General features: G+C 45.0%; 1 protein-coding gene across 3 annotated transcripts; it reads right to left on the bottom strand.

Annotated features, from left to right (window-relative positions):
* Positions 1-3,540: 3,540 nt before the first annotated feature.
* On the bottom strand, positions 3,541-9,060 carry LOC134933513 (securin-like). 3 transcript variants are annotated; one of them, XM_063928763.1, is made up of 6 exons: positions 8,955-9,060; positions 7,102-7,199; positions 5,808-5,920; positions 5,617-5,716; positions 4,287-4,439; positions 3,541-3,651 (listed from the first exon to the last, which is right to left on the bottom strand). In XM_063928763.1, the coding sequence occupies exons 2-6, from the start codon at positions 7,172-7,174 to the stop codon at positions 3,581-3,583; spliced, it is 510 nt and encodes a 169-aa protein (XP_063784833.1). In that variant the 5' UTR covers positions 7,175-7,199; positions 8,955-9,060; the 3' UTR covers positions 3,541-3,580. The 3 variants fall into 3 exon arrangements, with proteins under 3 accessions (XP_063784833.1, XP_063784835.1, XP_063784834.1); XM_063928765.1 differs by having other exon boundaries at positions 5,617-5,701; XM_063928764.1 differs by lacking the exon at positions 8,955-9,060 and adding an exon at positions 7,290-7,314.
* Positions 9,061-13,664: the final 4,604 nt, after the last annotated feature.

Below are 13,664 nucleotides of genomic sequence, written 5' to 3'. Positions count from 1 at the left end.
AAATCCTTTTCTCGGAATCCATAGGGGACACTGGACATCTGCCCAGCACTGTTTCCTGCCTGCATTGTGGTTCAGGTTCAAGGTTGGAATGGTTGTTCTCCTCTGTTACAGCTCAGTTGTTAAAACTGGGGCTTGTGGTGGATAGAGGGGGGAGTAGTCTGTATTCTCTTCAATTAGTTAAAGTGCCAGCTCCTAATAGCCAACCCGTCTATGCCCCAATGTAATCAGTGTCGCCTATGAATTCTGAGAAAAGGGTTTATCGGCAAGTACCAAAATCCCATTTTTTGGAGCGTGGGAGGAAACGCACACAAGCACGGGGAGAATATACAAACGCCACAGGGGCACTGTAATGTCCAGAGTCACCCCACAAGACTGGGTTCAGTGACTAAGATTTGTGGGTTACCTTAAAGAGCAGGATTGATCTATGTATGTCATACCTACTCTCCCGGATTCTGCGGGAGACACCTGGTTTTCAGGTAGTCCCCCGCAGCCCCCGGAAGAGTGGGCACCCCTCCCGCATTCTGCCCACTTCCTAGTGAAGTGGGCAGAATAAGACAGCAAAATCACGGACCTATTGGAGCCTAATGATATGATTATATGCTAACTGCATCATTTTAGCCCCACCCCAACATAAATTGTGCCCAATCAGACTTTTCCTGGTGGGTGAGCAGGGCCTACTGATGCAATCAGCTTGGCCTCTCCCTCATCACATCCCACCTGGTTCTCCCGGAGAGGAGATTTGAGATATCGGCAAGTATGATGTATGTTTGTATAACCCATGCATGGGTATCTCTTGTACCTGAACAGTGAGTGGGCCATGTGGACTGAGATTGGGACACACTGCAATAATCCATACTGAATCAGGAATGATGCTTGACCCTGAAAGATGTGATCAATGGTAAAGGTCTACGGTTTGGGCAGATCAGATACATTTGCCTAAGTTTTTACCAGGTCACATTTCTAAGAGGGATTTATTGTGCACATGCAAGTCCCACCTTTACTACATATGGCACTTCAAATATCAGCAAAATGAATATGCTGATTATACATCAAGTCATACCCAGATGCATTTTCCCTATTTAATGCTAGCATTAGCCAACATCACTAGCAATCATGCAGGTATGTGTTAGCTGAGGGACTATAAGGAATATAATTTTAGTTACGTCTACCTAGGTAGTCCTATAATGGTTCCCGTTGACAATGTGGCTCCTGGTAGCTGGAGTACGTTGACCAGTTCACTACCTGGGTTTTCTATAATCCTTGCCCAGAAAACAATTCTAGTTTGACAGCCATATATGCCAACATGTTAGTTGTGCTGCCCCATGTTTTGCTTTGTGGAAAATGACACCTCATCCACTGGCTGCTATTAGATGGATCAAGCAGTGGTGAGGTGTCAACCTGCCAACTTTAAGGTAGCATTTGAGTATATGCTATAAAAATAGTTTATAGCAGACTGTTGCTATGGGTAACTTCTCTCTTCAATACATTAGCCATATAGTCATACAAGATTACTGCATTTGAAATCAGATATTTGCTGCTTGGATGTAGGAGGTCTAAATTACCACAATAGATGACGTCATTTAATAAGTAACCACTGCACATGGCAATATCATTGACACTGTATAGCAAGAACAAGACCATCAAAGGATCCAGAGATTAGAAATGCGAATATATAGAGAGAAGGAAAGGGGCAATATGTAACAACTCCGCTTCTGCTCCACTCTATACACCTGAAAAATGGGTGGTCTTCAGTATGCCGAATGTCGGGATCCCGGCGCACAGTATACCGGCGCCGGAATCCCGACACCCAGCATACTGACATTCTCCCTCGTGGGGGTCCACAACCCCCCTGGAGGGAGAATAAAATAGCGTGGCACGCCACCATGCCTGCAGCGTGGTGAGTGCAGAGAGCCCGCAAGGGGCTCATTTGTGCTCGCCACACTGTCCGTATGCCGGCGGTCAGGCTCCCGGCGCCGGTATGCTGGTCGCCGGGAGCCTGTCCGCTGGCATACCATACTACACCCCTGAGAAATGGAGGCACAGTGCAGATCTTAAATAGCAGATTCATTAGTCTGGTTATGAATTCAGGCAGATTGGTATGAAGCCAATGTGAGGTGGTCCACTTGGATCCTGGCTAGGTTTTAGTGTGGCTGAGGTCCTGGTCAGATCTCATGCCCAGGAAGAACTTTGACCCAGGGAGCCTGTTCTGGGTGGATGGATTTGGAAGGAAACTTTAACAAACAGTAATAACTGACATGAAATCATCAATAAACTAAAGAAAAAGGGGAGGGGGGGGGGGTTTAGAGAAGAAAAAAAAAAAAAAAAAAAAAAAAAAAAGATACATACACACCTTGGAATAGCAATATTAATAAACAGAGGGGGGGGGGGGATTTAAGCAATTAGTTAATAGATTACCTATTTTTCTGGGGAACTGATCTGAATGATAAATACAATGTACCATCCAGTAAAATAAAATAATTTTACTGGTCACAATACGATTTAGCTTCTGGATGTATGTGAAGTGTACATTAGGCCAGAGTTTCCCCAACCTCCACCCATACAGTCCAGGTTTTAAGGATGTCCATGCTCAAGCACAGGTGACTTAGTACCTCAGTTATTTGGGAGGTAACCACCTGGATTAAAGCATGAATATCCTTAAAACCTGGACCGTAATAGCATTGTTTGGGAAACCCTGGTATAGGCACAGCATTACCCCCTGCTTAGTGGAGTGTAGCCGGCACTACCTAGGGTGGAAACACCCGCTCTAGGAGACAGATGGCAGAAGTCAAGTCACTGCATTACTTGAATAATGATACTTAGGTGGGGCAGCTACAGACACAAGCTCACTGTACTCCGAATAACCCAGTGTGACACATGTCCTCCTCACAGCCCCCTTTGCTTTCCCATAGGATACCCCCGTGTCAGGTTCCCATCCACGGCCTCAAGACACAGGCTTTAGTGATTGCTCATATATGGCTAAGTAACTTAGTAAAAAAAAAACTAAAACAAAACACACACCTTGGAGGTTTTAATTCTGTGCCCAAGCAGGGACATCACTAAAACCTGGACTGTTAATGCACTTTGGGGACCAAGGTTAGGAAACAGTGACCTGTGTGGGAGGGTCAGTCACATGTTACAGCCATGCACAGAGTGGTGTATGTGCATTGCCACAGATAAAGCGTTAGTACCTTCTTCCTGTAGGACCCAACATAGCTTGGAGCACTTCTATAGCCCCTTATTCTGACAAGAGCATGCATGCTGTGAGTGTATGACGGGGTGGAATAGTTTGTCCCTTATCCTAGTGGAAAACCCACTAATTACCAAGTAGTCTGAGGCTTGGTAACTTGCAGCATTAGAGGGCACCTCAGGCGAGACTACCCAATACTGCTAATATTGGCTGCCAACACTGCTGTGCGTCTATACTGCTGTTTAATAAGCCTGCTAAGGATCCTTGTGTGGCCTAAACTCCATTATACACTCTGCTGGCGCCTATTGCAAACCGCTTAGATTCTACACCAATAGCACATTGCAACAACTGGACAAGTTAAAAACAGTTTATTAAACACATTTACAAAATCATTTAAAAGTCACACAAGGGAGGGAAGTCAATGGTGATCTCTTCCAATAAGACACTGAAAGTTTCACAGGAATCTGGGGGAACAAAAACAAAAATTGAACATTCAGCATAGTAGATTTATGAAGCTAAAAACTGCTCTAAGGTACTTTATATATCCTCAATTCCCAGAATGTCAGTGAAAATAGTGAGCGCACGTCGCTACTCTGGCAATATCACTGAAGCTGGATAAAGGGCACTTCTTTCTAGCGCACCAATGGCTACATTACATATGATACTTAAAGCATCTTAAGGGCCCCACACACTAGGGCGATATTGAAAGTTTTCGTGCAATTGCAACGAGTTCCTGAGAAGGATAGCATTAAAAATGTCAAATTGCATGTACTGTTCTTACGATAGAGCACTCCCGTGTGTCACCCACCGCAAGTGCTGCACGTAATATTTATCGCAATTGCATGGAAGTAGGTTTAACAATATTAGCTTGCCTGAGATCAATCACATGTAAAAATGCACTCAAGTATGAAATCACAATTGCAGGCTTCCTGGGAAGCTCCCGGCCAGATTGCAGGAAAATTGCATGGAAGTCATTGCTGAGATACATCTCCCTAGTGTATGGGGCCATTAAGAGATTTGTGACATAGGATGTGTTGCATTGCAGGGCACTAGTGGGTCTTTAGAACTGCTACACTTAATGTTTGCATTGGCCACTTACCATAAGTGATGGAAGAGCTTTCCATGGGTGATAGGGTTCGGTTTATAAGTGCATCAAATCTCTTTACATTATCCAGTGAAACAAACAGCGAGACACCAGCCAGGCAGCGGTCACTCAGCTTGTGTTCCTCAGGAACCTCAAACCTTTCATACTCTAATAGAAGAAAAATGTATTCAGTCAGGAAAAGATGGAGCCAAGTGTAGCTGGTTTGCCAGTGAAGAGGCAGCAGAAAGAACAGATACTCTTAGGAGCACTTCAAGCAGCTGAGAGCAAATCCAGCCTTAAGCTGCATTTGTACGAGCACCTACAGGGCTCCTCCTATCACCATAAAAAGCACCAGCTACTAGGTGTCCTGGAATCTAAGGTGGTGACAGAGGCATTCCAGACAATTTTAGTACAAAGAAAAATAAATTCACAGTCAGGTAACCCCCAAAGACCAATTTGCAAGTTTATTGTGCCATCCTGACCAGAGCTAAGGAAAAAGTTATAAGCTGGTGTGAAGAACCCGTGGCAAATATAGGGACATACATGTCAAAGCTTGGAGAGATATTAAGGTGTCCATGTACCAAACCTTGGAGAGATAAAGTGGATCAAGTTAAAGTACCAGCCCATTAGCTCCTAACTATCATGTTACCAGTGGCAAACACAAAATTTCTATAGGGAGTGTCTCCAAATGCAGTCCATAATCTCCACTCTGGAACATTAGCACCAGTGCAGGAGAGTCTGGGGGAGCGGTAGAAAAAGCTAGTAACAACCATGGACATTAATGTACACATTGGTCTTTTTATACACTGCAATAAATGAATACAAAGATATAATAGAGCCAGTACTGCACTTTCTAAGCACACATTCTCCCACCTCATGGTAAGGCTCCTGTCTAGTAGCTACTCTCTGGTCTAGTGCAATGACTGAGGACTCAGATCCACACACCGCAAACTTTGTAGAAGAAGCTGCTTCCACTTGGCATGTGCAGCAGTTCTGCTCCTTACACTGCATGTTGTGGCAGTGGCTCTCACATTGCTATTGTCACAATTTGAGCCACTTGCCAAGTTGAGGGGGTTTCTGGGCAACCAGAAACCCCCCTACATTTGCCTATGTTACAGGCAGCGTGAACATTGACAGGAGCCGATTTGTTGTCACTTTACTTTTCTCCAAACTTTGATTCCAACTATCATTTATCTTGTACAATCTAGAAACCAGTAGGGATGGCAATACTTTCAGTTGTCCTTCTTTAGTCTTGAGATCTTTCCCCCCCCCCCTCATATACATGATCTGTTCTGCTAGGACTAGGATAGTGGAATAAACTCAGAGGGAAAGCCACATAGATTACCTAAGGGATGATATGGTGTGAAGGTCTCAATCTCTGGGTAGGTCTTCTCATGTCTGGGTAGCACCAGGCCATCTTGTTTCCTTGCCTGTATGTAAGGACACTATTAGAGCTTCATAAGGCTGGTAGCACAGTAGGGGGTGGGGGGAATGATTAGAGCGTCTTCGCTCTTTTCATGCAGCCAGCTCGCTCACCTTTGTCAAAGCAGGTTTAGTGGAATAATTTTGATTCACATTTCCCAGAACTTTCCTCTGAGTTTTTGGCACATTAATATTTTTCACAGGTCGCAGTTGTGACCGTCTTGCAGCTGTATGGGGAAGAAAATAAATAAATTTGTCATTGACAATGAATGATGCCAACAGAGGACTGCACTAGATTCATATTATGGCACAATCTTGGAATATAATACGGTTATTGTCAGGAACTAAGTAGTGCTAATCTTACTATTGCATCAGTTGCCCTTGCTCACTCATTGTTCCAGTAGCAGGGACAAGTGGCAAGAGCTGGAACCATTACATGTCATTAGTTACAGGCAGCTCAAAAGTTCTACATTTGAAAAGGAATTTCCAGCCAGTTTGGTGCCATTTACACCAACATATAATTTTCTGTAGCCGTACTTTGTATACTTCACCAGTTAAACCCATTCCACGTGTTTTATCAGGGGTTTCAGAGGTTTAGGGCAAAGGACTAAGGCAGCTACCCAATGCCATACATCTTTGGTCGTCAGTGGCACAGGGACAGCAGTTTAACATGCTACACAAGTATGCAAGCCGAGATGGGTTGTTCTAGAAGCTATAGCTCACGTATGTCTCCTAATGTGTACCCTAGGGTCTAACGCTCACTAAGTTCGTATCATGTAGGCATCAAATTATGCTACAAGTGTTTAACAGAAGTGGTTGATGTGTGGAGAAACAGAAAAGAGGTAAGTGATGGTTGTGTGGTGTGATGGGGGACAGAGGAAGGCACCAGTCTGCATAGTAAATGGCAGCCTATGGACAGGCTAGTGAGGGGTGCAGTGTCATTTACATTTAATAACAGTCCTTCTGAGACTTCCATCGTTTGTAAGACATTGGAAACACCTTACAGTGGCTGATACCTGACCAGTTAGTGCTGCCATTTTTACTTTAAGAGGGGGCGGCAGGGGCTTTGTCCGATAAGATCGGATTAGGCAAGTGGAGTACAGGTTGGTGGAGGGTACAGCAGAACAAGAACTACTCCCAACCTCATTCACACCCTACAAATAGAAATAGTTTGTGATTAGGTCAATTATCTGGATATTGATGCTGCTTATGCAATGTTATATTCCAGGGAGAGGATATAGTTTGTATAGGCCCGACTGCATACATGGGGCAGATTTAAAGATCTGAAACCCTATTTGTTGACTACAAGGTCCACTGGGGGCCCAATCCTAATAGATTAGACAATTTAATATTCCAGTCTTAAATATGGTTGCTAAGTGTTTATTGGCATTTCCAAGACATAACTTACACAAGCCTTGATTACCCTTAGAAGGGAACCCGGTATTCCCATTTTCTTTTTCAGGTTGCTGGAAGACTTCCATGACTCTCGTTGCCAGACTTCAAATCCTGGAAACACAAAATCCATGTGGAAATAAATGTTTACCATTAATGAGTAATTTTCAAGTTGAAGTAAGCCCCCAGGAACTAAATACTAACAGGTAATATGGTCAAGAAAACAAGACCACTTCAGAGCCACAAACACTGCTGGTTCAATGTATGGATGGCAACCAGCCAGCAACGGTTTGTGACCAACGGCATTTGGGTTTTTCCATCCACAGTACCGATGCTGCCTGCAACATTAATGGCAGCACCTGATGTTGGGGGGGGGGGGGGGGGGGGAGAGAAACACCCCATCAGCAGCACTGGTTTGATGGTTAAACCTGCACGTGCATAGTACTCAGCGCTTTAAACCACTGATTGCTTTCTACCGATTGTGTAAAAATAAATAGTACAGCCATCACTAGTTCAATAACCAACTTCTGGCCTAACTTAATGAGAAGGTTGCAAAAACTGAGAACTGGCACTTCATTTTACAGAGAAGAATAAAGTCTCTTGGACCAATGAGTTTGTATTGTACAGATGGGTCCACAGTTATCTTGACTAGTTTGTTGCACCTAGGCACAACATGGTTTATTAACATAAACCCTTTATCTATTGTTCTCAGATGCAATACAATATAGAGCATAGGTTCTCAAACTCGGTCCTCAGGACCCCACACAGTGCATGTTTTGCAGGTAACCCAGCAGGTGCACAGGTGTATTCATTACTCACTGACACATTTTAAAAGGCCCACAGGTGGAGCTAATTATTTCACTTGTGATTCTGTGAGGAGACCTGCAAAACATGCACTGTGTGGGGTCCTGAGGACCGAGTTTATGGGCCCTACACATTTAAAGATCCGCCGCTGAGCTGCCAGACTGTGGATACGGTCGACCCGGCGGCAGTGAAGTTCCATTTCTCCGTCTCCATTGAAGTGCAGGCAAATATGGACAAGATTGTCCATATTGGTCTGCATGCACAGCCGACGGGGCACCAGGGATGAACGAGCGCAGGGCCGCGCATCGTTCATCGCTGGTGACTCCACACAAAGATATGAACGTTATCTTGTTCAATAATGAACGAGATCGTTCATATCTTAGAGGATTATCGGCCAGTGTGTAGGTCCTATAAATCATTACAGCAGAGGATTAAGTGCAACTGGCCAGTCTCAGTTAATCCTATTAAAAGGTCAAGATAAATGTGGACCCATCTGTATACTAAATAGCCGTTAGGAATTTTAGCTTTTTTATCTTTTTTTTTTATTAAGACTAGCCAAATCTAGATAAAGGGGAGCAGCATATAGAACAGACAGGTGTTCAGAAAGCTGAGCACACAATATTTAACCTGTGAGGCTTTTGGAGCAGTTTCTATATTATAGCTCCAACCCACCAGATATAATCTGACTGGTTTGAGCCCACTTTAATCTGTAAAAGCAGAACATTGGGTCACTGTTACTGTATACATGGAGAACCACCAGGGATAACCATAATGATGCAGATTAAACGGTTATAACATGGACACTACAGGAATATGCATACTAATAGAACACTAAAGCCATCAGCCAGAAGATATGGTTATATGGGATTTGTTTTGCACATAATAAACACCTTAGCAGTTTATAATACACTTGGAGCAAATAAGTCTTTAAATTAAATCACACAGCCAAAATAATTTACTATTACACCTGGCTCACAAACCAAACCAGCATATAAAGACTTGCCATATTTACCAACACAGGAAGCCCAAAAATAACCCTCTTACATACCAAACCCTAATACTTACCAAATAAAAACAAAACCTTCCTTCCTCAAACACTTCATATGCTCAAATGCTCTATCTTAAACCTTTTTATGCCATGCCATCTCATTGCCTCTGATTACAATGATGTCCACCTCTGCTGCCTCTATCAGGACTTCCACCTCTGCTGCCTCTATCAGGACTTCCACCTGTGCTGCCTCTATTAGGACTTCCACCTGTGCTGCCTCTGTCTGGCTAGTTACTGAGAAGAACCTGTCAGAACTTGCTGTGACTAGTATTTAGTATGTAACAGAAATGTAGCAACGGCATTGATGGTGCAATAAATGAAACACTTATCACTGAGAATAAAGTGATGAAAAAGCAATAATTCTCATGCACACTGAACATACATATTCTTGGTTGATGATGTTATTCTATGGGCATTTACTAATGGCACTATGGTGGTCATTCCGAGTTGTTCGCTCGCTTGCAGATTTTAGCAGGATTGCACACGATAGGCCGCCGCCCTCTGGGAGTGTATCTTAGCTTAGCAGAATTGCGAACGAAAGATTAGCAGAATTGCGAATAGAAATTTCTTAGCAGTTTCTGAGTAGCTCGAGACTTACTCCTACACTGCGATCAGCTCAGTCCGTTTCGTTCCTGGTTTGACGTCACAAACACGCCCTGCATTCGGCCAGCCACTCCCCCATTTCTCCAGACACTCCCGCGTTTTATCCTTGCACGCCTGCGTTTTTCCGCACACTCCCATAAAACGGTCAGTTTCTGCTTAGAAACACCCACTTCCTGTCAATCACACTCCGATCACTTCAACGATGAAAATTGTTCGTTCGGACGTGAGTAAATCTACTAAGTTGTGTGCTCAAATACTTAGCACATGCGCACTGCGTACCATGCGCATGCGCATTTCTGCCTTAATCGCTCCGTTGTGAAAATCGGCAATGAGCGAACAACTCGGCATGACCCCCTATGTGTAGATGTGCAGTGTACTGCATTGCATGTGACTTGTTTATCTGCCTTACTCAAGAGCGCCCCCTACCTCGTACCTCCTGGTATTGCTGCTGCTGTCTGGATATGTGCATGTTACGAAATGTGAATATGCCACTGCTATGTCCTGTCTACCAACTATAATGGTGCCCATACACTTGTGCGATTGGCTGCGCTGCGATTTCCCTGGCAGGCAATGCTGCGATAAATGGCATCTGAAGTGCTTTTTTTTTGCATTCGATGTGCATGCGATCATGCGATAAATCGCATGCCCCTTGCGATCTGAAATCGGGTGATCTTGGGATAATCCTGTATCCTCAGCACAATGGGTGGAGGGGAGTGTCCAGGAAGTGAGCTCAAAACAACACAGATCGCACATGCGATAAATATTAAGTGCAGCACATAATATCTTGAGATGCGAGATTCGACCAGCGTGCCCGCGCATCGCATCAGGGGACCCATGTGATTGACATGTGATCCATGCGATATATCGCACCAATGCTGTCGCGATCGCATGATATCGTCCTAGTGTATGGGCACCGTAAGACCAACCCAATTATTAGTTACTATTTTAATAGTGGCATTATAAATATTACACATCCCTAGCATGTATCTAGGAAGGACTGTAGTAGATTTTGGAGATATCTGTTTTGATCCCCTATTTTCAACAGCAAAAGCAGCCACCATAGGATTCTCTCCGGGAGCTGCTAAAATGCTGAATCTGCCAAGCTTGTCCTCGCAAGCTAATACCATTGTAGCCTATAGCAGAGGTTCTATAACGCGGCCCTATAGGCACCCCAACAATCCAGGTTTTAGGTATATCCATGGCTCAGCACAGATGGTTAAATCAAATTGACTAAGGGCGTCATTCCGAGTTGATTGCACGTTAGCAGTTTTTGCAGTGCTGCGATCAGATAGTCGCCCCCTATGGGGGAGTGTATTTTAGCATAGCAAGTGTGCGATCGCATGTGCAGCCGAGCTGTGCAAAAAGTTTTTGTGCAGTTTCTGAGTAGCTCTGAACTTACTCAGCCGCTGCGATCACTTCAGCCTGTCCAGTCCCAGAATTGACATCAGACACCCGCCCTGCAAACGCCTGGGCACGCCCGCGTTTTTCCAAACACTCCCAGAAAACGGTCAGTTGCCACCCAGAAACGCCTCTTCCTGTCAATCTCCTTGCGATCGGCTGTGCGAATGGATTCTTTGTTAAATCCATCGCACAGCAACGATCCGCTTTGTACCCGTGCGACGCGCCTGCGCATTACGGTGCATACGCATGTGCAGTAGTGACCTGATCGCTGCGCTGCGAAAAACAGCAGCATGCTATCAGGGCGGAATGACCCCTAAGTCGGATGCGGTCAATTTACCTACAATCAAAATCCTGACAACCATTGACCGACGGTCAAAATCCAGACATGGTCAAAATACCGACATTTAAAATACCGACTTTTAAAATGTTGACAGGTCAAAACGTCGACATGAGTTTTTCATGATTTTTTTTATTGAAACCGACTTGTTCATACTTTACTATCCTAGTGGACCTGGAGGAGGAATATAATAGTGTGCCGAGCGCAGAGAGTCACCGTGCCTGATGCATGGCGAGCGCAGAAACACGCTTATACGGTGTCCATGTCAACCTATGTCGACATACACACCAAAAAACAATGAAAAACTCATGTAGACTTTTTAAATGTCGGTATTTTGACCGTGTCTGTATTTTAAATGTCGGTATTTTAACCTTGTCGGTATTTTGGCTGTCGGTCAATTGATGCCGGGATATTGACCGTCGGTATTTTGATCGTAGGGATTTCATACTAATCGTGACTGAGGTGCTAATTAAGCATACTTGCAGATATTGTTGCTACCCCCTCTGGGAGGAGGCAGCCAGCTCTGCAAGGTGGCGGGCATGGTGCGGCATGCTGGAGGCGTGGTCATGGGAGGTTATGCTGTGTAGCTGTGGAGCGGGAGTCATGGATATTTGTGGTAAATCGCATCATCACGGACCCGCCCCCCCACACAATGCCAAGATTACAAGCATTGTGAGACAGGGATGGGACCACGATGATGCGATTCACCACGAATCACGTCATCTGCCTCCCTCCACTGTGGGAGGTTGTGAGTGGCAGTGAAAGTTTGCCCACTCTTCAGGGGGGCCGGGAGCGCCAACCGAATTTTGGCAGCCTCCCGGCCAATCCGGAAGAGTAGGCAAGTATGTAATAAAGTCACCTGTGGCCAAGCATGGATAAACTTAAAAACCTGTAGTTGGGGTACACTGAGGACCGCTTTTGAGAACCGTTGGCCTATAGGCAGGTCCAGCTTAACGTAAAGACACATTGGACAGCTTGAAGGCCCCACAATTCGAGGGGCCTTCAACAAGGGTGGGTGGTAGTCACACAATCAGAGGCAGCATTCTGTAAATGTCTCCCAGCCTGCAGCCAGGAAGTGAATGGCTGTCAGAATGCTGATTGGCGGATGGCTGACAGCCATTCACTGTATGGTAGCATGTGGAGAGACGGTGCGGGACTGCAGGAGAGGCATGTTATGATTTTTTTTAATTGGTTCTCATGAATGGGTGTAAAGGGGCCCCAGACCACTGCCCAGGGCCTACACTGCTGTCAAGATAGCCCTGCATATGGGCTGTATTCCGCACAATGGAGGTAATTCTGAGTTGATAGCAGCAGGAACTTTGTTAGCAGTTGGGCAAAACCATGTGCACTCCTGGGGGGCAGATATAACATGTGCAGAGAGAGTTATAGGCCCTACACACATGCCGATATTCTGAAAGATATGAACGATCTCGTTCATAAATGAACGAGAACTCGTTCATATCTTTCAGTGTGGAGGCTCCAGCGATGAACGATGCGCGGCCCCGCGCTCGTTCATCGCTGATCTCCCGTCGGCTGTGCATGCAGGCCAATATGGACGATCTCGTCCATATTTGCCTGCACTTCAATGCAGCCGGGTGACGGGGGGAGTGAAGAAACTTCACTCCCCCCGTCACTGCCCCCCCGCCGCCGGGTTGCTCGTCGGCCGTATCGGCCGTCGGGCACCTCGGCGGCGCATCGCCGAGTGTGTAGGGCCCCTTAGATTTGGGTGTGGTGTGTTCAATCTGCAATCTAAATTGCAGTGTAAAAATAAAGCAGCCAGTATTTACCCTGCACGGAAACAATATAACCCACCCGCCCCACTGAAGGTAATGGGCTAACTGAATATGGCATCAGTCCATGCATGCAAGAAAGTGGAAATCTAGGCTTTGCGGATAAATGGGGAGATGTATCAAACCTCGGAGATAAAATACTAACCAATCAGCTTTTAACTGTCGTCTTTCAAACATAGCCTGTAGCATGACAGCTAGATGCTGATTCACTGGTACTTTATCTCTCTCTCCAGTTTGATACATCTCCCCATTGTTACATATAATCCCCATAGAAAACTATAAAGACAGCCGGTGGCCAGAAAGCAGGCAATATCTCCAATTTATCAACCGCTTTCCTTATTACATTTAAGGGACACTTCATAATTCTGAAATTAATAAACAGAACCCATAATGTTCTGTCATGTCACCATTATCATTGTGTCACCATTATCCCCACAACCACTGCTTGCATTATACACAGTCACATCTCACACCATGGGGTATATTTACTAAGGTGTGTGTTTTTTTTAGAAGTGATGTTGCCCATAGCAACCAGATGCTATCTATTATCCTTTTGAAGCAGCTGGATAAACGCAAAGTGGAATCTGGTTGGTTGC

The sequence above is a fragment of the Pseudophryne corroboree genome, chromosome 6, assembly GCF_028390025.1.
Source record: "Pseudophryne corroboree isolate aPseCor3 chromosome 6, aPseCor3.hap2, whole genome shotgun sequence".
NCBI classification, from domain to species: domain Eukaryota; kingdom Metazoa; phylum Chordata; class Amphibia; order Anura; family Myobatrachidae; genus Pseudophryne; species Pseudophryne corroboree.
This window is presented reverse-complemented; position numbering and strand designations above follow the sequence as displayed.